The 21,293-nt window shown below is 43.1% G+C and overlaps 1 protein-coding gene across 1 annotated transcript in view; it reads right to left on the reverse strand.

Moving 5' to 3' along the window:
• LOC139223882 (prospero homeobox protein 1-like) overlaps window positions 1-21,293 on the reverse strand; it is a 33,951-nt gene that overhangs the window by 7,828 nt on the left and 4,830 nt on the right. Inside the window, exons 4-6 of the mRNA XM_070855896.1 lie at window positions 19,732-20,970; window positions 14,599-14,706; window positions 5,894-6,088 (exon numbers count right to left, since the gene is read on the reverse strand). Of these exons, the coding sequence (XP_070711997.1) occupies window positions 5,894-6,088; window positions 14,599-14,706; window positions 19,732-20,970 (1,542 nt within the window). The remainder of the gene's footprint in view (window positions 1-5,893; window positions 6,089-14,598; window positions 14,707-19,731; window positions 20,971-21,293) is intronic.

The following is a 21,293-nucleotide window of genomic DNA, read 5'->3' on the forward strand; positions in this document are numbered from 1 at the left end:
AGGAGACAGCTGGGGAAGGGAATCACTGCATGCACAACGCACACACACACACACACACACACATACAGGAAGACCATACACAGGCAGCCATGCATGCGCACACACACACACACACACACACATGCACAGCCTCCTCGTGACTCCAATCAGGCTCAGTGACAAAGATGATGCCTTCTTCTTCTCAACTGGAATAAGACACACACACACACACACACACACACACACACACACACACTGCAAGCAGATAGCTATAATTATAGTGACAGAAAGTGGCAGGTGGCATTGTCTGTACCATACCGCTCTCTGTCAAGCAGCAACGGAGAGAAAGAGACAGTGAGGAAGACTCGGTTACTTAGTGCCCATACTTGCTGAATGACATTGAGTGACAGCAACAAAGAGTGTGTGTTCACATAGATTATCGGCTTGCGTGTGCGTGCCTTCAACCTTCCTAAAATATTACTGTACAACTAGTTAACGTCAGGAAATTGTTTTGGTTTTGTTTTTTCCCTACAGTATCTGCTCCTAAACAAAAGTCTTGGTTGTTTTGACTCTCAACATTTCAGCAAACTCCCGATCACTTCTTGATCTTAACCAAGAGTTTCAGTCGCCTGCAGCTCGCATTACGTTGCAGGATGCAAATCCTAGTCTCCAGAGTCAAAATCTTAAACTGTGTTTGCCCATCCACCTACTTTGAACCCCTCAGAAATGTGTTTGGCAAAGCAGCTACTCGTGACCGTAATTTATAGGAGATGTTGAGTTGCACATAACTAATATCACATAACTAAAGTTATTAGCTCTACGCTGGTTGTCAATGGAAATCCACAAATCTGAACTGAATCTTGATACTTGAATTATTTGTGTTTCGAGTTTTGATTTTTCTTGATAGCCTGAAATTTCCTTTAAGATGTTTCGGCACCCTCTTTTAATAATTTTCAAGTGGGTGCGGGGGCATTAACTACTTGAAAATAGTCCAATTAAAGCTATTAAAAGTGGGTGCCTGTAGTAGTAAAATACTTCCAATAAAACAACAGCACATGAACCCTAGTGTGTAAGATGTAGTAATTGCCCAAAGCTCCACACTCCGAATGAGGGAGAGATCAGAGTTGGAGAAAGAGGGAGGGGACAAAAAGAAAGGAGGACAGGTATAGTCTTTGAAGTGTGTGTGTGTGTGTCTGTGCGTGTGTGTGTGTGTGTGTGTGTGTGCCTTCTGGGTAGGTTACAAATAGAAGACAAAAAAAAAAGAGATGAGGACAAAAGAAAGACAGAGGAGACACAAGGAAAACTGAATTCTAAACGTATTGCTAATGAACTGGGACAGATTAATCTCTAATCGTTTGGTGGGTGTTGATTCATTAATAACAAACTGGTCCTTCCTTGACCCATTCTGCGCCCTCCACCATGTTTCATGAACACTGTGCCTGTATTTTTTCCATAATCTTGCTGACAGCCCAAAGCATGACCTCCCCGGCAGAGGTAATAAAACCAAAACCCAAAATCCAGGCATGTATTTAAAGCTGTAGAAATGTTTCTATGAGAAGAGAGACTGATAGAAAACCCACTTTGAGAATTGATCCCTGAGAGGTGAGCCCTTGCCCTGTTTTCAATGGACTCGTATGAAGATGAGGAGGAAGCGGAAAAGATGAGTGAATAGATGAATAAGGAGAAACAAAGGATGACAAAGAATCTAAAACGGCGGAGAAAGACATGAGAAGTTTAGTCTTTCATGAAGTGCACAGCTTATGAAACCAGATATCCCTGAAATGTGAGTGTGTGACCACTCTGTGGCCTCCAGGTGTGTGTGTGTGTGTGTGTGTGTGTGTGTGTGTGTCGTTCAAAGTCAAAGGGCAGATTTTTGGTCCCAACCGCACCCACCCTTCAAGGGAGGGGTATCTCTTCTCTTTCAGATGAACACAAATGACTATCTGTGTGTATGTATGTGCGAACATATGTGTGTGTGTGTGTGTGTGAATGTGTGAGGCGCAGCTGTGCCGCCGCTCGGTGCAGACGGAGCCAACGAGGATCCTTGAACTAGAAAGATGAGAATGTCCTCTAGAAGGCTTCATAAAAACGTCTCATTGTCCCTCTGCAGCCGACACACACACACACACACACACACACACACACACCAAAATATGACAACTTCATCCCTCTTTATGCTCTCTTCAGTTTCACGTTCAGTCAGTGTGTGCATGTGTGCACAAGTCACCAAAGCATAGGTGGGCTTCAAATATTGCACCAAAACTCGCTAACTAACTCGCAACTCGCCCAATTCTGCTGGCAGACTTAACCAACAACTCGTCAATCTGTTCTCAGTATAAAAAAAGGTAAAAGAGGAAATGTTTCTCTTCCTCTTGGCAGAAGGTAGAAGCTGACACCTTTCCCTGAGTGTCCTGGCAAAGAAAATCTCTCTCTGTCTCTTTTTGTTTTCCCTCTTTTTTTTTTTTTGAAGATGAGACTGTTCCCCGTTTCCTTTCCCTTTCTCCAGCCTCCTTCCTTTCTTTGCCTTCCTCATTAGTTAGTGGGCAGAGCTGCAATTAGGACAAAATTGTTTCAGAGACGGAGGAGGGGGAGGGGGAAGGGGAAGGAGGAGAGAGGAGACAGTAAGCATAGAGAGAGAGAGAGAGAGAAACAGAGAGGTAAACAAGAAAGAGGAGTTGAAAGAATGTGGCTGGAGAGGGGAGGAGGAGGTAATTAATGAAGCTGCTATAATTACTGGGGCCTGTTTACGCCAACTTTGGAAGACAGTAACACACACACACACACACACACACACAAACTTCCGACAAATTACACCTTTCCACAGCAGTAATCTACAATGACTATTTAAAATGCGGGCCATGTACGTTGACTAATGACACAAGCTTTTTTCAACCCATCAAACCTAAGAACACATTGTTGACTAAGACAAAGTTCTTTTTAAACCAGAAAAACACTACAAATGCAAATTATTTAACCTCGCAGGCCCTTCTTTCAGTGGCTAATTTGACAAAAAGCAGATTTATGTGGAAGAAATGAAAAGCTTGTTGCGGCATAAAGATGAAAAGTGGAAATAATGATTCAAGAGAGACAAGATGCAGAAGTCAGGAGGAGTAAAGGGTGGGATGGAGGAGAAAAAGGAAAGGAGGGGAAAAGAGTGGAGGACTGGCAAAGAAAAGGGCAATAAGAGAGAAGGGAAAAAGGCAGCAGGGGAAAGAGGACAAAGCTAAATGAAAGGGGGATAAAAGAGAAGAAGAGGATAAGCAGAGGAGGTGACGGAGAGAACATATCGACAGAGGACAGATTCAGCAGGAAGGGTGGAAGGAAGGAGAGGGAGCAAGGAAAGAGCAAAAAGAGGAGGAAGGAGGGGAGGAGGGGGTGGAGGGTGTGATGGGGGACAAACCAAGGTGGAACTCTGATGATGCTAAATTTGGCAAAAGGAGAAGACTTCTGTGTGTGTGTATGTCGGGAGACTTGCTGATTCGGCCGTGGTTCCAGTTTCACGCCTCTGAGTTTGACAGAGAGAGCGAGAGAGAGAGAGAGAGAGAGAGGGTCCCTAGCCAGTAATGTTCCCTCAGGGCGGACGGACGAAAGGATGGCGGGATGGAAGGAGGGAGGTGAAGGGAGGGAAGGAGGCAGGCAGGGTAGGGGACAAAGTACAGGAAGAAAATGTATACCTACCATTGCTTTATTGCACAAAGGACGCACATGTTGTTTTACTGAGTCCTTATCAACCTCATCTACTGATTACAGTTCTACCTTATAGGAATATACAGATCTAGCCCTTTAACTACATAGCTCGACCATTTTCAACACATGATCAGTGGTTTTTATATTGATTTTCTACCTGTTATGCAGCTATTACTTTCCAAAGACATTACTTTGCAAAGACTTAAAGGTCGGGGTCTTCATGAGTCTGGGTCCTGGTACGGTCCTCTTTAATTGCTGTGGGTCTCAGGTCTGTGCATGAGTAAGTCTAATATCTGTATGGATCCAATCCATTTTGCCAAATGTGTTTATGACTATTGCTGCTTGTTAATCAGTGCTGCTGGTGTTCTTGATCTGTTTGGATCTGTTCAGGACAACCACATTTTGTCTCGGCATCCTAGAGTCTAAGTTGAACCAGGTCTGATCAAGTCAGACCAAGTCTTTTAATTTTTGAACGCTTACTTCCGAATGCTGAAGTTTGATTTGAAACCTGTAACATGTTGGACCCTTGTATCCCACTACTAGTCAATCTATTTATCAGTTTGGGCTTTAGACTGACATTTAATTTACTATTTATTTAAGCAACTAAGTGAAATAATGTTTCGTTGTCGCCCTCCATGAAGGTTATCTATTTAGCGGTCAAGTGCCAGGCACTGTTTGGAGAACTGCAGGCTGATGGTGGATACCTATAAATAAAGTTATTGACAGTCGCACTGTATTTTTTGGAAAATGATACCTACAAGTCAAACAGTAACCACGCCAATCCTTGATTTTCATCAAATGCACCATCAAGGAAGAGTCACTGCTTGCAAATGCGTTACTACAATATTCAAACTATGACGAAAAAAAATACAGCCAACGAAATGTTTGCCTATCTCAGGTTCTGGTTTCAAGTGTCTTCAAGTTGATTTTCATATTTCCATTGAAATGAACAGAAACTAATGAACAAAGAGGCGGGAAAATCAATTATGAAACGTGCACGTTCTAAAAAAGTCTAATTAATATGTGGTTGAAAGGCTTGAAATATGCAGAGCCACAGTGATGGTTCTGAAACTCCTGACCCCAGAATGAACCTTACCCTGTAGTCCCTAAAATAACCCCACTGACAACCAGCTAAAATAGCACAAATCATTTGCATGTGTGTGTCTGTTTCCTGGACAGGTTCTTTACATACACACCTGTGAAAAACTACCTGACTCTTGTTATGCAAAGCATGCAAAGCATTTGCTCTTCATTCCTCCAAAACAGAATACATAGATACCTTACAGTCTGTGTGTGTGTGTGTGTGTGTGTTGTGTCTGCAAATCTTACTCTTTATGCCTTTAAGCTCCAACTAAGCTTCAACATTTCTCTCCCTAAGCAAAAAAGAAGTGTGTGTGTGTGTGTGTTTGTGCGTGTCAGCAGCGAGGTGTGCGCTAATGGACATCTAAATGCCGCTGATGTTACGTTGAATAGTTTAAGGGCCCTCAGGTCCCCTTAGACCAATATTGGGAGAGAAAAAGTGAGGGAGAGAATGTGACTTCTGCAAATCGCTTTGACAAGGACACCCGCGCCTCGAGCAGCGTCCTCTTTCGCCTCATCGAACACACACACACACACACACACAAACACACACACACACACACACATACTGCGACATCTACACCTCAGCAGAATTGTGAGGTGACTGTTGCGCTCTTAACAGCTGACTTGGTAGAGGACGTTCGTGTGAAGGTGTGTGAGTTGTGCTGAATCCGGTTTTAAAAGTGAACTGAGAAACCGTTTGTGAGGAGTATTAACCTTCTTAGATAATTTCTAAAATAATGTGCATGTTTTGGAGAAAAAAAATCCAAATCCATCACACATTGACTAAATAGAAGGCAAACTAATACTTTGTCCCAAAGTCCAGCAAGTTTTACAGATAGTAGAGCAAAAGGGAATGAAACTTTTTTTCTAAAAGCCAAATTTTCTCAGAACAAAAAAAAGGCCTTTTACTGTGGAAAATAAAATATTTCAAAAGGTTTTGAAAGGATTTAGGGTCATTTACACAGACTATCACTCAAAAAACACAGCTTTGGGAGAGTTTGCAATAATAACTGGACATTTCAAAAGACAAACAATATCTGCAAACTCCAAACTGACCATTATCTGCTTTGATATTAACCAAACTCACAAGCATACTGTAACACATGCGCACATGTAAAAAGCCCCCCCCTGCAGAACAGCTTACCTCAAAGTCATTGGCCTTGTTGTAGTGCATGTTGAGCGCTCTGAAGAGCTCGGCGTCGCGGCCCACGGCCAGCTCCTCTGCAGCAGTCACACCCTCGTTGATGGACTGCCGGGCGAACTTCTCCATCTGGATGTAGTAGAACTCCCTGAAGTTGCTGAACCACTTGATCAGCTGGGAGGTGATGCAGCGATTGAACTGTAGCAGAAGCCAGAGAATGAAAAGAAAAGTTCCATTAGATGAATACATTGCGCTTTAAAAAGTTGAGCCTCTAAAACATAAATCTAACAAGAGAAGTAATGTTGATGAAGTAACTGATTCATTATCATTGTGACTTAACACTACTACTACTACTGTGGCTACTAGTACTACTACTATTACTAATGATAATAATTATACTGTGTTATTGTTATTAGAACTCCCAAAGTGAAAAATCTCTCTCTCTTTCTCTGCTGCTGGAGAAGCTTTCTGGCATCTTAATGTTTAGTCCATTAAATAGAAAATTGGCTTTGTAATTATTTTGTTTTGTGTGTGCATGTTTCCTGTGCAGCCCTCCATCATATGCTGCCTGTGGCATTCAGTCATCAAAACACAGTGAACCCCTGCGCTACACCGATTATCACAGGGTTTCAATGATTTACGAGGGCTGTTCCAGATTTTAGATATATCTTAAAAGGCTGTAACAGGTTTTATTTTAATGTTGACTTAGAGTATATTTAGTGCTGAATGGTGCTTCCTGTTTGATGGTGCTGCAGATTTCTAATAGCACAGCCTAATGTTTGCTTTGCTGCTTATTTGCATGGTGGTATGTCATCAAATTTGACTTGAACCGAGCCTCTGTGTGAGTGCTTTCTTTGGATTATGGCACAACATCTACCTATGAATTGACTAATTTGTTTACAGAGTGCATATTTTACAATACATGTGTGTATATGCACTCCAATTAACTTTAACTAACACACACACACACTTAAAATCTCTAAAATATTTCAGCCTCATTAGCCACCAAAACACTGTTTACACCTTGAGGCTACTTTTGAAAAAAAAAAACAGCCCCTAGAAACCTTCCTAATCAAACAAGAATGACCCAAATATTATCTTATTGTTATGCCATCATGAGCTTTCGGACAGAGCCAAACCAACATTAAACAACTCTCTTCAAACACCGCTCCTGTCCTGCAGGCCTCAACAGTACACTGCAAAAAATGTCTGCCAAAAAGGACATTTAAAGCCAACACAGTTTGTTTTTCCAAAATGTTATTCTGAAAAATGGAAAAAAATGAACTTTCACTTGTTTGAACATATATCCCGGCAATAAGTGAATAAATGAAACATGTATTGTACAAACATAATTAATGGAAGGCAAGTTTAGTCCCTGCTCTTTGCTTTGGAAACAAAAGACACAAATCTCACTCTAAAAAAGATTTTGAATCGTGTCTTTTGTATTTGATCATCTTGTATGCGCTGGATTAATGAGAACGAGAGGAGACATGAAGGAGGGGATGACAGGAGAGCAGTGTTTGACATAATCTGATCGGTTTGTACTTTGTTGGATTGGGCCACGTGTTAATGAAATTAAAGCGTTTAATGTATATGTACAAGCATGTGATCGCTGCAGGCTGTCAGGAAATAATCTGTAGGCTGTCATTATAGTCTGTGTAACATCCCGAATGTAAGAACGCTGTATTTATGTGTGTGTGATGTCTACTTGCCCTTTTGCATTTTTATCTCGTCCTATTAGGAAAAACGAAACACGCAGAAAAAAAAAAAACACAGCGACAGCCCAGTGAAAGTGCATGAGTGTGTTTGTGTGTGTGTGTGTGTGTGTGTGTGTTCGATGGAGGGGAAAAACGGCTTTGATACGGAGATTAAGCTCAGTATTGTTACAAGACATTGTCTCGCAGGAACAAGGGATGAGCGAGAGAGATAGGGGGAAAGAGAGAGAGAGAGAGAGAGATGAATGGAGGGAGGTGGCATGGAAAAAGGAATGCAGTGAGAGAGAGAGACGGAGCAGAGGATGACAGAGAGGGAAAGAGATATTTTTTCAGGAGCTGTCAGAGGGGGTGACATAATGGAGCATAATTGGGAGGGTTAGTGTGTGTGTGTGTGTGTGTGTCTGAGCAACAGAAGGAAAGGGAGTTGGTTTTACAAAGCATAATGACGGGAGGGGAAAGTGTCCATGTGTGCGGTGGGGGGGGGGTGTTTTCGCCCTCAAAACAGTTGCACGAAATGAATGTGATAACTCGGCTATTAACACACAAAGACGCAGGGATACACACACATAAGACGACGTCATCTGTCCATCTACCATCCCAAACAGAGCAGCCGTCACATCACAACCTCTGACATGCAATCAGCACATGTGCATAAAATAATACGCCATACAAGTATTTTTTACATTGTTAAAGTTTCCTAAGCCTAGTCCGGTAGCAAAGAGGGGAATAATAATAATAATTAAGATTCTACTATTGCCCACCAGTGTGCAAAGTGAGCTGTAGCCCTTTTTTACGAAGAGTTCTCATAATATCACAATAAAGACGACTCGTCATTAAGCCGGCTTTGATTTTTTTTTTTACGCTGCACCAAACAACAAATTCTCGCCAGTGTGTGATTTCATGTAACACAACAGCATTAATGCAGCACAGGCAGTTTAAAAGGGGACTGATGTCTCGCAAGTAAAGGTTAGAAATCTGACCGCAGGAATCTAGTTCATGGATGTGTCATGAGAACTGAGAGGCTCAGCATATACACGTAAAAAAACGCCTTTTCTTGGTGTGCTTCTGCATTTCACGGCCCACCACACATTCCTGGATCTGAAAAGATTCGAAAATCGACTGCTTTGTCAATTTTGAAGTCCTTTTTTTAATCAAAAACGTCAAATTAAGATTATTGATTCCAGCTTCTCAAATGTGGTTTTCGCACTACAGATGTCACCTCGGACTTCTGATTTGCCTGATTCACCACTTTTACATTTTAAAAATGAACAGTTCTTGTGTCCTGATGGCGGTCTATGGGGAAGATGCTTTTTGCTGCAATACCATGGTCGCCCACATGTATCTGGCCACCCTCTGTAGACGGGCAGGTGAACTATAGCAGTCAACGTTATTATACAACCCCGTCTGTCTTTGAGGTGTTTCTCGGGGCCTTATGGGTCTAATTGACGCTTTACTATATTTGTCAAAGACTCAAATTGCAACAGGAAACTTCAAAACTATTAGAAATGATCTAGAGTGGGTACAACACCAGCTCCCCTCAATAGACAAGAACAACAAAAACATTTTTCTGGTTCTCTGTGAAATTTTCAGGAAAAACCAGAGCTGCTGCACAAGCTCACATTTGAGTTCAGGTGCAGCCTAAAAACTGCTAACTGATATCTGAGGAATAACTTCATATGTAGACAGGACACACACGCACACCCAGCCGTCACACCACCTGCCTTCCCAGCCACCCACCCACTGTCCCGTCCAGCTCATCACAATCGGCACGAACCAAAAAAAAAAACAAAGAGAGGCAAGAGACAAAAGACAGAAAGAGAATGGAGGGAGGGGAGGGGAGGGGAGGGGGGGGGCAAAATGCTGAGCTTGAGGAATGCCATTTTCTGTTTACAACGAAAAGGGGGAAAAGAGAGTGTCAGAGAAAGTGTCATGGTGCCTCACCCCCTCTCTCCTTCCCTTGGTGTTGGCGGGTGTTGTCCCCCCAGGCCATGTTGGAAGGGCAAACACACACATCCTTTAAGAATCTGCCCACTTCAACCAGATTGGTCGTAGCTCGGCACATTTTATAGAGGACAGTGTGAATGTGCACGATCGACATAAATGTACGAGCTGTAACTCTGAAGGTTTCCTGTGGATCCTGGAAGAATAGCTGTTGCAGTAACTTTCAAATCATGTTTGGGGGGCATTTCTGCTTTACTAGACAGTTTGTGTGTGAAGTTTATGAAAACATTTCACACTTACTGTACCCCATAGAATGTAGTTCATATAGGTTTTTGGTTTTGTCTGTTGTTACCAGAAGAAGTCTTGCTTACTTTTCAATGTTGTACCGCCAAACGCACGACACAGAAATGGAACCCAACTATCGTCTTCAGATTTGGATGCTGAATGTGAATTAATGATTAGAATTGCATTTTTAATTTAGCATTCTTCTGTTGTTGACATGAGAACATTTTGTGCCTCCGCAGCTTTCATGCTTCATAACAGACATTATCAAACATGGGGCAGATATAAATGTTTTGCCATCTAGATGATTCAAACACGGTAACACTGAAGTTCAGTTATACCGGTGTCTGTGGACGGGCTGTTGCTGGTTCATATCCTCGTGTTGCCAAATTGGCTGTGTAGCTCTAATTGACAAGACGGGTGAGAGGCGGGTTGGACGCTAATTGATTCCTGCTGAGACGGCGGCATCCAGATGTCATTTCAGCCTCTCAAGGCAAAGAGTCTTCAGGGCTCTCGCTGATAAATGTGTTGCTGCTTTGTGCTCAGTGCGCGTGGGCATGTGTATGCAGAAACCCTCCGCTGGCAGGGAACTTGTGAGTGAGAGTGAGTGTGTGCGAGTCGGAAGGAGCTCCTCGAGCCAGCGAGCATCTAATTAATCCAAACTCCTCCAGTCTTAACGAGGCCTTAATTACTCACTGACTCTCTGAAGACGCGACGGCAGCGATCTCAGCATCTCGCGCTAACATGTATGATTGTCTGGTCAGAAGGCAAGAGCTTTCACTCCGCAATTATCCCATGTGTGTGTGTGTGTATGTGCGTGCTTTCTCATCTGTGCCTAAAACAGTTGTCAGCTCAACCCACTTCCCACACCGAGCAAGGCGGCCATTGTGTGTAAGAGGCTCATCTTTAAGAACCAGTTTCCCATAGACAAAGTCCATTCAAGTCCAATTAGGGGAAGCCATTCAGGGCCCTAATTCCCTTACAGTGAATCTGCCTGATCCTCCTAACACATGCTACTTATTGTTCCCTGGGAAGGAGGGGGGGGGGGGGAGGAGGAGGGAGGGGTAGGAGTAAGAGAGAGGGTGAGAGAAAGGAAAAGAGAAAGAGACATTGACCCGGATTTTGGAAATATGGTAATGATGAGGGTAATGAATGCAATGGGACAATGAAACAGGACACACACACACAGACAGACAGCAACAGGGTGCTCTCTCTCTCTCTCTCTCTCTCTCACTCAGTTCTCCACACACACACACACACACACACACACACACCACCAAAGCATTGAAAAGAACAGCCTCCCTCATCACAAATAGGATTATCCATGATTCATTTTTTTATTAAGCAAAATAATATCTGCAGAGTTCCTCCCACAGATAGATACGCTAGATTAACTAGGATTACGTCTCAATTAAAACTAAATTTGACTATAAACCATCATTTGCATAAAGTGAACAACAGGAAACCATCATTTTCTTTAAGTATAAGACTGTAGATGTATTCTTCTTATTGTCAACAAATGAATAGCTCAGCACTAGCATTGTCTGTTTCCATAGACATGATATAATGTGCTTTATTCCTCTGTTGCTTCATTACCATGAACACACACTCACTGTAGTTCATCTAGAGTCAGTCCCACACACACACACCCCTGCTCCTTTAAATAATCACAGATGTGCCGTAAATGTGTATTCTTCTACATCTGAAAATAGTCTCCCCCAGAAATGCACTGTTTATTCTAGTTTAATTAACGAATTGCTGAAAACTGTATTCAAATATCTTGAGTGTTTCCTGTTCACTCTTCTCACTCGATGTCAGAGCCGCTTTAAGTTGCTGCTAATTTGTATCGGCAAATCAACCGGGACTGGAATCTTGATTGGGATTTGATGTGGGATAGAAGAAAAAAGTGCCAAACTAACTGAAGCTGTATATCTGGTTTTCTTTGTCTGGAGAATAAAACCCTCATGTTTAGCTGCCACACAATATGCTGTCCGCCCTTAAACACTACAACAACAGTAGACAATAAATTCCACAAGAAAACTGTGCTCATTCCGATAAATCCCACTGTTTGTAGCTCTGACTTCAGTTACCGATTGAGCCTGTAATACTGTCCATCTGCTGAGCGAAGTTGCAGGCCAGAGCACTGCAATGCCTCCTAATCTAAATCCATCTTTGTCGAGATGAAGAGATTAATTGAATATCAGTTTGAGGATAAACCCACAGATTGGTGACTAGATTAAATTTAAAAGCTAATATCAATCTCCAAAAGATAAACTCACAATACGCTGAGCCTCATTAGTCCTCATTTATTCATTTCCCAAATTAAACCCCAAAGCCACAGTTTATGTGGGCACATAAATATTAAGCGTATTTGCTCAGATAATTGAAACTATGACTTAGACACGATAAGTAAGCTGATTATGGAAAATTAGAAATGTCAGCACATAACAGTTTGAAATGGTTTTCTTTTCCCCAAACTGAAGGTTGATACATTTGAGTGACTTTGATGCTGCACGGTCATGTTAAATCTCCTACTAACTCATTAGCTCACATAGCTCATCACTAGTCAATCTTTCTGTCCGGACATTCGGTCTCTTCTGCCCAGAGGTGTCAGCGTGTAACCTGTGTCAGCTGTGTGTGTATTATAATGTATTTAACCTGAAGATGACGCAGTGATTAATGCCATTAACACATTCTTGGTAGCCTCTGGGGTTCAGATACATTTTTTTGTTGTTTTATCTCAATACAACAGTTGACATGATTTTGTTGTTGTTGATCTGCAAAACTATTATTCATATAAATGACAATTTCAGTCAACTAAACGGGACATTTCTGAGAGATTAACAAGTTTTATAGCTTGTTAGTTTCTTAAATAATTGGTTGGCACTCAGTAACACTAAAGAGGTTTAACTGGGTACTATGATTTTATTACTTAATGGACTCCCAGTTAATGACAAATCAGCCTCACGCTCACACAAACTGTGACCAGGTAGGCTTAGCAACCTTGTGTTTGCCTAGCAACCTGGTGTCCCAGCGACCCTTGTTGCCATGGCAGCTGATGAGGATGTGACACTGCCACACAAGGAAGTGGTCACCGCAGATATGAGCCAAAGGGCAGCTGGTGTGTGTGTGTGTGTGTGTGTGTGTTTTGGGCTGCTCATTTGAATACAGCGTCCTGAATCCGTAGAGGAGCCGTATGCTCCTTTGCAAAACAGCCTGTAAACACAAAACAATCAGCGCCTTTGTTTTAAAGCTGTTGTTCTGTTGTCATCTCTTTCATTTGTTTGTCCTCCCCTCCCCTCGCTCCCTCTGTCATTTTCTCAAAACCCCCCCAACACGCAAACACACAACACACACAAGCACAGTTTCCATTATCTCCTTTTTCCCCTCTGATTTCCTTCTTTTGCCATTCACTCTGTTCAGTTTTCCGTCTAATCTTACTTCCTTTCTTACCTGTTTTTCTTTCTTCCTACCTGTGCATTCTGTCATCTCGCAAATGAGAGTCTTTTCTGGGTTTAAAGAAAAGTTCAACTTCTCATTTTATGGATATTGTATTAGTGAGAGTTAGTGAGAGTGAAAGCATTGTTGTACAGTATGTGTGTGTGTGTTGTGGGTGAAAGGGAGATAAAGGTTGAGATTGGGGTGGGTGTGTGTGTGTGTGTGTGTGTGTGTGTGTGTGTGAGAGTGAGAGAGAGGGAAAGTGGGCGTCAGCTAACCCCCCCCCCCGCTCCAACCCCAGGCCGATTAAGGCCAGAAACTCTAATTATGCTACAAAGACGTGACAGACTGGAGCACCCATCTGCGCTATAGGGTATCAAACACACACACACACACACACACACACACACACACACACACACACACACACACAATCAGAGTAACGGAATAAGACATAAAAACAACGAAACTGAATATTATCAGACAACAAAACGCACAAGAATCCCAAACAGATGAATGTGAGACTGTGGTGCAAGCTGGAGAGAGAAATGAGTTCAGGAAACAATCATGAATAAAAAGCCAACTGTAACCAAATCTAAAAACCAAATGCTTCTCGTAAGGACTCCTACCTGTTTACAACAGCTCATCTCCCCCATCTGTCGCTGAAAAACACACTGTTTTGATTTTTGAGATCTGATTCTAAGGATGCTGTTGAATTCCCATTGTTTTAAACCCATGCTTGGCCTGATAGAGACTGCAACGCTTCTCATATCACTTATCTGTTCAAGTCCAGGGCATGTGCCACTTGTTCCTCCTCTCCTTCCTAACATGCACATTGTTGATTTTTATCTCAGCAAGGCCAAATTGTATTTGCAATGCAAACTTGACCTTTTCAATTAATAGTTTTGAACAGCCAAGAGCGACTTGAGCAAAATCTTAAACTTATACACCCAGATATGTCTATTCACGTGCCTCGGCATGATCAAATGAATGTAGCTTCAGCTTGTAAGTAAGATCCAAAGTGGATAAAAATCAGAGCGGAACAAGATGACTTCTCTCCTGTCGTTTCATTTTTTTGCAGCTTAAAACATTTGTATTTGATGTGCATTTGTACATGTGAGTGTGTGTGCCTGAATAGAGTACATCAAGTTTAAGCTGAGTCTTTCATTATTTTAAACCCTTGCTAAAAACTTCTTTATCTCTTACAATCCCTAGCGAAATTAATACATTCTGCTCAGGACGAAAAACAAAAAATATCAGTAAAATCAGAAGGAAAGGAGACTTTAGTATGAATAAATAGGAGAACACACGGAGAGACTGGCAAAGTCTTACCTTGACGTCGGAGAAGAACATTTTGAGCATGTTGGAGGAAGGATAGCGGGTGTAAAAGAACATCAGCTTGGCCTTCTTCAGGTGGTTGGGAGACAAGCCCTCCTGAATCTGAATTAGAACATGTTAAGGAAAGCAACTGTCTCACTCAGAGCCTTTAGAGAAACACAGTAGAGGGAAGTTTTAGCAGCAACTCATCTTTCCACGTACTCTCAAGCAATGCATGTTATAACGGCTTGAACTGGTGATATTTTAGGTATTTTAGAATGAGATAGTCCTCACTGGTGAGGAACCATAGTGCCACCAAACCTCCAACTGTCTCACAGCCTAAATATACCCCTGCTGTTAGTAGGAATCCCACCGCATCCATTTTAGAAACATGCCATCCTGCATGCACTTTGGTCGCACTTGTTAGCATTTTGCATACAAGTGCAACCCAGTGCATTACCATTAAGTCTAAAGGGGAATAACTCTTTGTTTGTTTGATCGGGATTTGGTCAATTATATCCAGTAACATTTGAAAACTCTAGAAGAGGCTCATCAGTAATTGTTTTCATGCTGTTCAGTTCTCCTGCGTGCATCCTTTCAACCAGGCCCGGCCAGGCGTGAAAGCTCTATGCCACAAAAATGTGGAGGCCTGAGAAAGTCTCAAAAGCTGTTTCATGTATGTGCCTGGTGAGCAGCTCTTACTGGAACAAACGGGCGGCCATCTTGGAAAACGGTATCTAGTTTTATCCATGTTCTCAAAGCTGGAAAGAATATGCCTGCAAAATGGACAGATGGATGGATAGAAAACTGTCTAAACTATGCTCCCTTCCCTTGATATTCATGAATTATTTAAAAAAAGCAATCAACTGTAGCCACTGCAAATGTTAGAGTGAAGATTTGTGGAACCACAGAGTGATTAGTGCCAGAGACAGAGGGATGGAGGGATACTTTAAAAAATTGCAAATGTTTTAGAGAAGCGCATTGGCATCATGTCAGAAAGAGGAGAGACCACTCCAGTAGGAGTCAGGAGGGTGGCAGCGCTACCGTTTAACACAACCAACGACAGAAAATTCAGAGATACAATAAGAGAAAAGCAGCTCTCTGATAGGCGTGCCATTTTACAACCAAAGCAAACACGAGCACCTGCTGGCTTTGGATCAAATCCCACATTCACTCCTACATCTCTGCATTCTGCAGCCCCAGTGTCTATCCCACTGTCTCAACATGGAAAGTAATAATTGTGGAGGCCCTGGTTGCAGGGGCACAGTGTGTGTGTGTGTGTGTGTGTGTGTGTGTGTGTGTGTGTGTGTGACAACAGCTGTGCCCCACCACGCTGCCATTTCCCCACCACATTAACAGCCCTATAATCTATCAGAGAAGATGAGGCAATCAATGGAACCCCCTACAAGGTCAATTAGCACACAGACAAACACACACACATACACATACAGAAACCCCAGGGGCCCTATAGGGCTGGAGAGAGGAACAGGGACAGAGGGAGAGAGTAGCATCAGCAATCAGGAAAAGAGGGAGAGAAAGGAAGTGAATAAAGGAAAAGAGAGAGGAGCAGCTTCAGGACAGGAAGCAGAGAAGAAATTTAAAATTTTAGTTTGGCCTTTTCACTAGACTATCTCACTATATATTGTTAGTGAAGTGTGCCGTTTTGTCTACTTTCTACTGACAAAAAGGAAACTTTGAAAGAAAAGTAGCCAAGATTCGAACTGATAGCGACACAAAAAGTAATCCGACTACATCTTACAGATGACGGTGTTCACTCAGCCTCAGTGACTGAAGCGAGAGGTGAATCTTGTTGTCATGCATCATTCATTTAGCAGCAGCTACATCAGGTCGCCGGACAACAACACCATTGCCTAGTTAACATTCATACCAACCTGTCACTATCTGTGTGTGTGTGTGTGTGTGTGTGTGTGATCATATATTGTGTTAAGTTTTTGCAGTCTGAGGCAATATAATGGGAAAAAAAGCAAAAGGCATGATTGTGTGTGTTACAGCAGCTAAAGCGAGTCAGCGAATAAACAATACATCTGTTCTCTTTCTAGACTCCTCTTCCTCCTTATTTCCTATTGGTGTGTGTGTTTTCAACCACATGCACATCTGTGAGTGTGTCTGTGTGTGTGTGTGTGTGTGTGTGTGTATTGAGCAGGGCTCACTGTATCAGCTGTAACTTGACCTTGCTGCCAGGTGTGTGTGTTTGTGTGTGTGTGTGTGTGTGTGTGTCTGTGGGGGAGGAGGAGGAGGAGAAGTGAGGGAGGGGGGATAAATTCATAAATGAATGGGGGACATCTGCTCAGCCCTGTACAAAGGATTAAAGATACACAGACCTGAGAGAGAGAACGTGTGACTGTGTGTGGGTGTGTGAGCACCTTTTTAAGTGAACTAGGATCGATGCAAAACACCTTAACCTAACTGCCACAAGCCTTAAATCCACCAACAATGCCATCGCCGTTTTATCCCCACTTTGAAAATCCAAACTACCAGCAGAGAAAGAAACAAAACAAGAGTGAGTTCAAACAGAAATTGCACACACTTCTTGTTTTGAAAGGGATCACTTTTCAGATTGAGGCAAGACCAGCAGCAATTTTTCTTTTTTGGGGGGAAATAGCAATGAAGTTTGGTATATTTTTAAGAGCTGAAGCTACACTTTCTTGAGCAAGACATGGCTGATACCTAGAAGGCTTTGGAGTGTTTGGATTGTAAAATTTCATGTACAATAGCACCTACAGGAAATGAGGTAAATGTCTGAGTCCGTTTGGCTGGTGTGTTTGAATGTGGTCAGCACATTTACACAATAAATATATGTTTGTTTCATAGTACAACTTTTTTCTTAAATCATGACGTAAATAAAAAGCTTCCACATAATTCAAAATATCATTAGCACTTGAATCAGATGACAGTCAGGGGTGCATCTAACAATCTGTCGATTACCTTTTCAGTTACCCGAGTGATAATGCAGTCTATAAAATGCTGTAAAATAATAAATTAAAAGCCTGTCGCAGTCTTAGAGTGATTTGTTCCATCCATTTAGAGAGATTAAAAACAGAGAAAAGCATCAGATCCCTTCATTGGAGATTGAACTCAATAGATTATCAAACTTGTTGCAAATTAACAGAGTAGCAGTATCATTCTAATTTGTTCAGAAGTTATCACATAATAATATTGATGAATAAATTGACTGAATTTATGGTGGATATATTTTAATAAAAGTGAATTAACTCATTTTGAAGGATGGCTGTTATTAAAATGAAATATCCTGTAATAAAACAATTTAAGATTTTTTATAACTACAAAATAAAAAGGGGGAGGGTTGAAGGGTGGTCTGTATCTTTGAAATACTAATGTCCAATTTCAAAGACTTCTTTTTCTTCCAAACGAATTGAAAAGCATTTTGGAATGAAACGGCTCAGCAGCATCAAGAGACGTGTCAAATATTTCTTTTTTTAATTAAAGCAACATCTAAATTGGCTTTGAAGACGACACTGTGATCACATCCCCATCACAGCTGCAAGGAGTTCCTATTTGCCAGGTTCAAAGTCTTATTTTTCTTTTTACTTTGTTCTTCAAGCGTGTGTGTGTGTGTGTGTGTGTGTGTGTGTGTGTGCCCATTTGTATGCATGTGTGGGTGAGCATGCGTGGCTGGGAGAAGCCCTCTTCATATGAAAGGTTAGGAACGAAAAGATAAACAGCTACCTGCAAACACCTGTCCACATGCACACGCCATGAAAGGGAGTGTGTCCTTATAAGTGCACATGTGTGGTGTGTGTGTGTGTGTGTGTGTGTGTGTGTAACGCACACACAGCTGCCGAGCAACTGTGAGCGAAGGCCAACAAATTAAAACGAGTAGGAGAGATCGACAACCAGAGAGAAGGGAGGCAATTGGCTTAAAACTGCAAAGAGGAGACCAATGTGTACATTTTAGTTATTACGCTTCTTACCATGTGTGACCCCAGCCCCCACCACCAACACACACACACACACACACACACACACACACACACACACACACACATTCAGAAAGCTTCCATCAATAAAGCCAAGCGTTCACCTGTTCCTCTCCCGTGCTCTTTGAAATATGATTAGCTTTGAGCTCCTATGTACAAGGTCTTACCTCACACCCACACACACATAAACACACATGCACACACACACACACACACACACACAGACACAGACACAGAGACACACAGACGCAGTGAAATATGATTTGCTTTGAGCGTTTATGTACAAAGTCCTTGTGATGAAAGAGAACCTAACCAGCACAAGAGTGTCTCAGACTGTGTGTGTGTGTGTGTGTGTGTGTGTGTGTGTGTGTGTGTGTGTGTGTGTGTGTGTGTGTGTGTGTGTGTGTGTGTGTGTGTGTGTGTGTGTGTGTGTGTGTGTGTGTGTGTGTGTGTGTGTGTGTGTGTGTGTGTGTGTGTGTGTGTGTGTGTGTGTGTGTTGAAGAGGGAGCTCTCTAGCCTTTCTCAGCACCTTTAAACACCACAACCTGCTGCACAGACTTAAAAGAGCTTGAGAGAGCAGCATGCGACCTGTTTAATCTTCCTCCTCTTGCAAGACCCATCGCGCCCTGTTTCATCTTCCCCACTCAGTGAGGAAACAAGAGGGTTAGACCAGGAACCAATTAATGCAGATTAATTGATATTAAAGACTTTCCTTGACTACTGCCTGCTGCTGCCTGTAAGTGGTCTCAGTGTGTTTGACAGTATTAAAAATGTGACTCTTGTGGAGCAGGGAAGCAATATCATTATTGATTTAGACTCTTTCCAAATGCATAAATAAGTAGTTACTCACGGTTAGTATAAATTAGGTTAAATATTGCAAGACGTGCATTGACAGATGTCAATCAAACTGGCAATTAAACTTAACAAGAGAGATGTAAATACTTTCATATGTTAGTGTGTTAATTCACAGGATACTAAAAACCAGCTTAGAATGAAAAAGTAATATCAAAGTTAGACACAGCTTAAGCCAAATTGTAAGTCTTGGACCCAAACCTAACCTTGACTAAAAACTGGACGTGATGAGGACACCCTTCATTCTGAAGATTTGAAGCACTTGCCAATGCAAAACACACACACACACACACACACACACACACACAGATACAAAACATCACAATACCAAGGATACAGTGCTGCCTGAGTAGGGCGATATGTCAGCCATGTCTTGCAGGTCCCCACACTCAGACTTGATGAGGGACAAGGACAGACCCTCCGGCCCATGTTGGCTTGGTGAGTTCTGCCTGTGGTGGTGGTGGTGGTGGTGGCTGAGATGGCCCCCACCAAGGGATGCCATCTTGGTTCTGAGGCTGACAGTTTCCCGGGTCATGTCCATGCAATCGGGAGAGGACCTATGGTGGTCCTTGGGCCCTGGAGGGTAGCCGGCTCCGCCCCCGTGCGACCCCAGGGGGCTCTGAAAGGGATAACCCATAAGGGGTAGAGGGAACGGGTGGCGAAATGATGGAGGACTAAACCCGAGTGAGGCGGTGAGGGGAGAAGGGTGGAGCGAGGGATGGTGAGGAGGAGGAGGAAGAGTGGGGTTGGCGTGCTCTCCTCCACTTCCTCCGCTGCTCTTGCGCACCACCAGCGGCAGTGCTTCTGTTTGGTCATTGGGCGTTGGCACACCACTCAATCTGCCACTCAAACCACTGAAGGAGTCCAGCGGGCTCGGGACGATTACATCGCCAAAGCAGTGCAGCCTCTGGCTGGAGGAGTGGTAGTTCGGGGTGGGACTGCCGTCGCCGTTCAGACTGAGAGCCATGGTGCCACCGCCAAAGCGTGAGTCCGGGGTGAGGGAAGGGAGGGGACCAAAGGGTGGAGGACAGGAAGAGGATGAATTGGAGGAAGAGGAGGGTGCAGCTGGTGTGCTGCTGTGGCAGCCATGATGGTGGCTAACCGCCTGCTTGGGCGAAGAGAAGCCCTTGACGACGGTGTCAACGACTTGCGATACAGCACAGTTCAGCTCCTGCTTCAGTGTCTCTGCTAACTGCCTTCCTCCTCTTCCTCCTCCTCCTCCTGCTGCGCCTCCTCTCCTCTTCATCACCCTTTCTCCACTCCTCTCCTCCTCCTCCCTGCCGTCCACGTCCTCCTCTATTTCTCCGTCAATCAGGGCCTGTTCTCGGAGGAGGGCTCGGGCCCGGTCTAGGAACAGGCCAGGGTCCAGCTCAGACAGGTCATCATGGCTGCGCCGCCCTCGGTCTCTGTGCCTCTCCTCCAGGCCATCAGATCGGATACTGTCCTCTGACAGGTTACCGTCCTCCTCTCTTTCTCTACCTCGGTCAGCCTCTCCGCTTTCACCGTTCTCCTCTTCTTCTTCTGTCTCTGAGTCGTATATCTGGTAGAACTTCTCCTGGAGTTGACGCAGCTGTTTCTGAACGGAGGATAGAAAATGTTAACGAAGACGTCTTCTAAACCTGAAGGTCACCTGTTACTATACATATACAGACGAGGACATGATTATAGTACAGTATGCCTTTTCTTAAAGCAAGCTGTTTGTCACACCAATTTTATTCTACTTTTCTGTGAATCTATGCCACTGAAACACTAAACACTAATTTTCAGCTCTTGCTTCTCTCTAGGCACAGTGTTGAGGAATAAGATAGCATTAACATATTTCTTGAATCTGTGCCACTTTAAAAAGTTGGCCTTCCTTCAGACCCTGACATCCAGGGTTCTTCATGCTGCCCTTAACGT

The sequence above is a fragment of the Pempheris klunzingeri genome, chromosome 24 (assembly GCF_042242105.1).
Source record: "Pempheris klunzingeri isolate RE-2024b chromosome 24, fPemKlu1.hap1, whole genome shotgun sequence".
NCBI lineage: Eukaryota > Metazoa > Chordata > Actinopteri > Acropomatiformes > Pempheridae > Pempheris > Pempheris klunzingeri.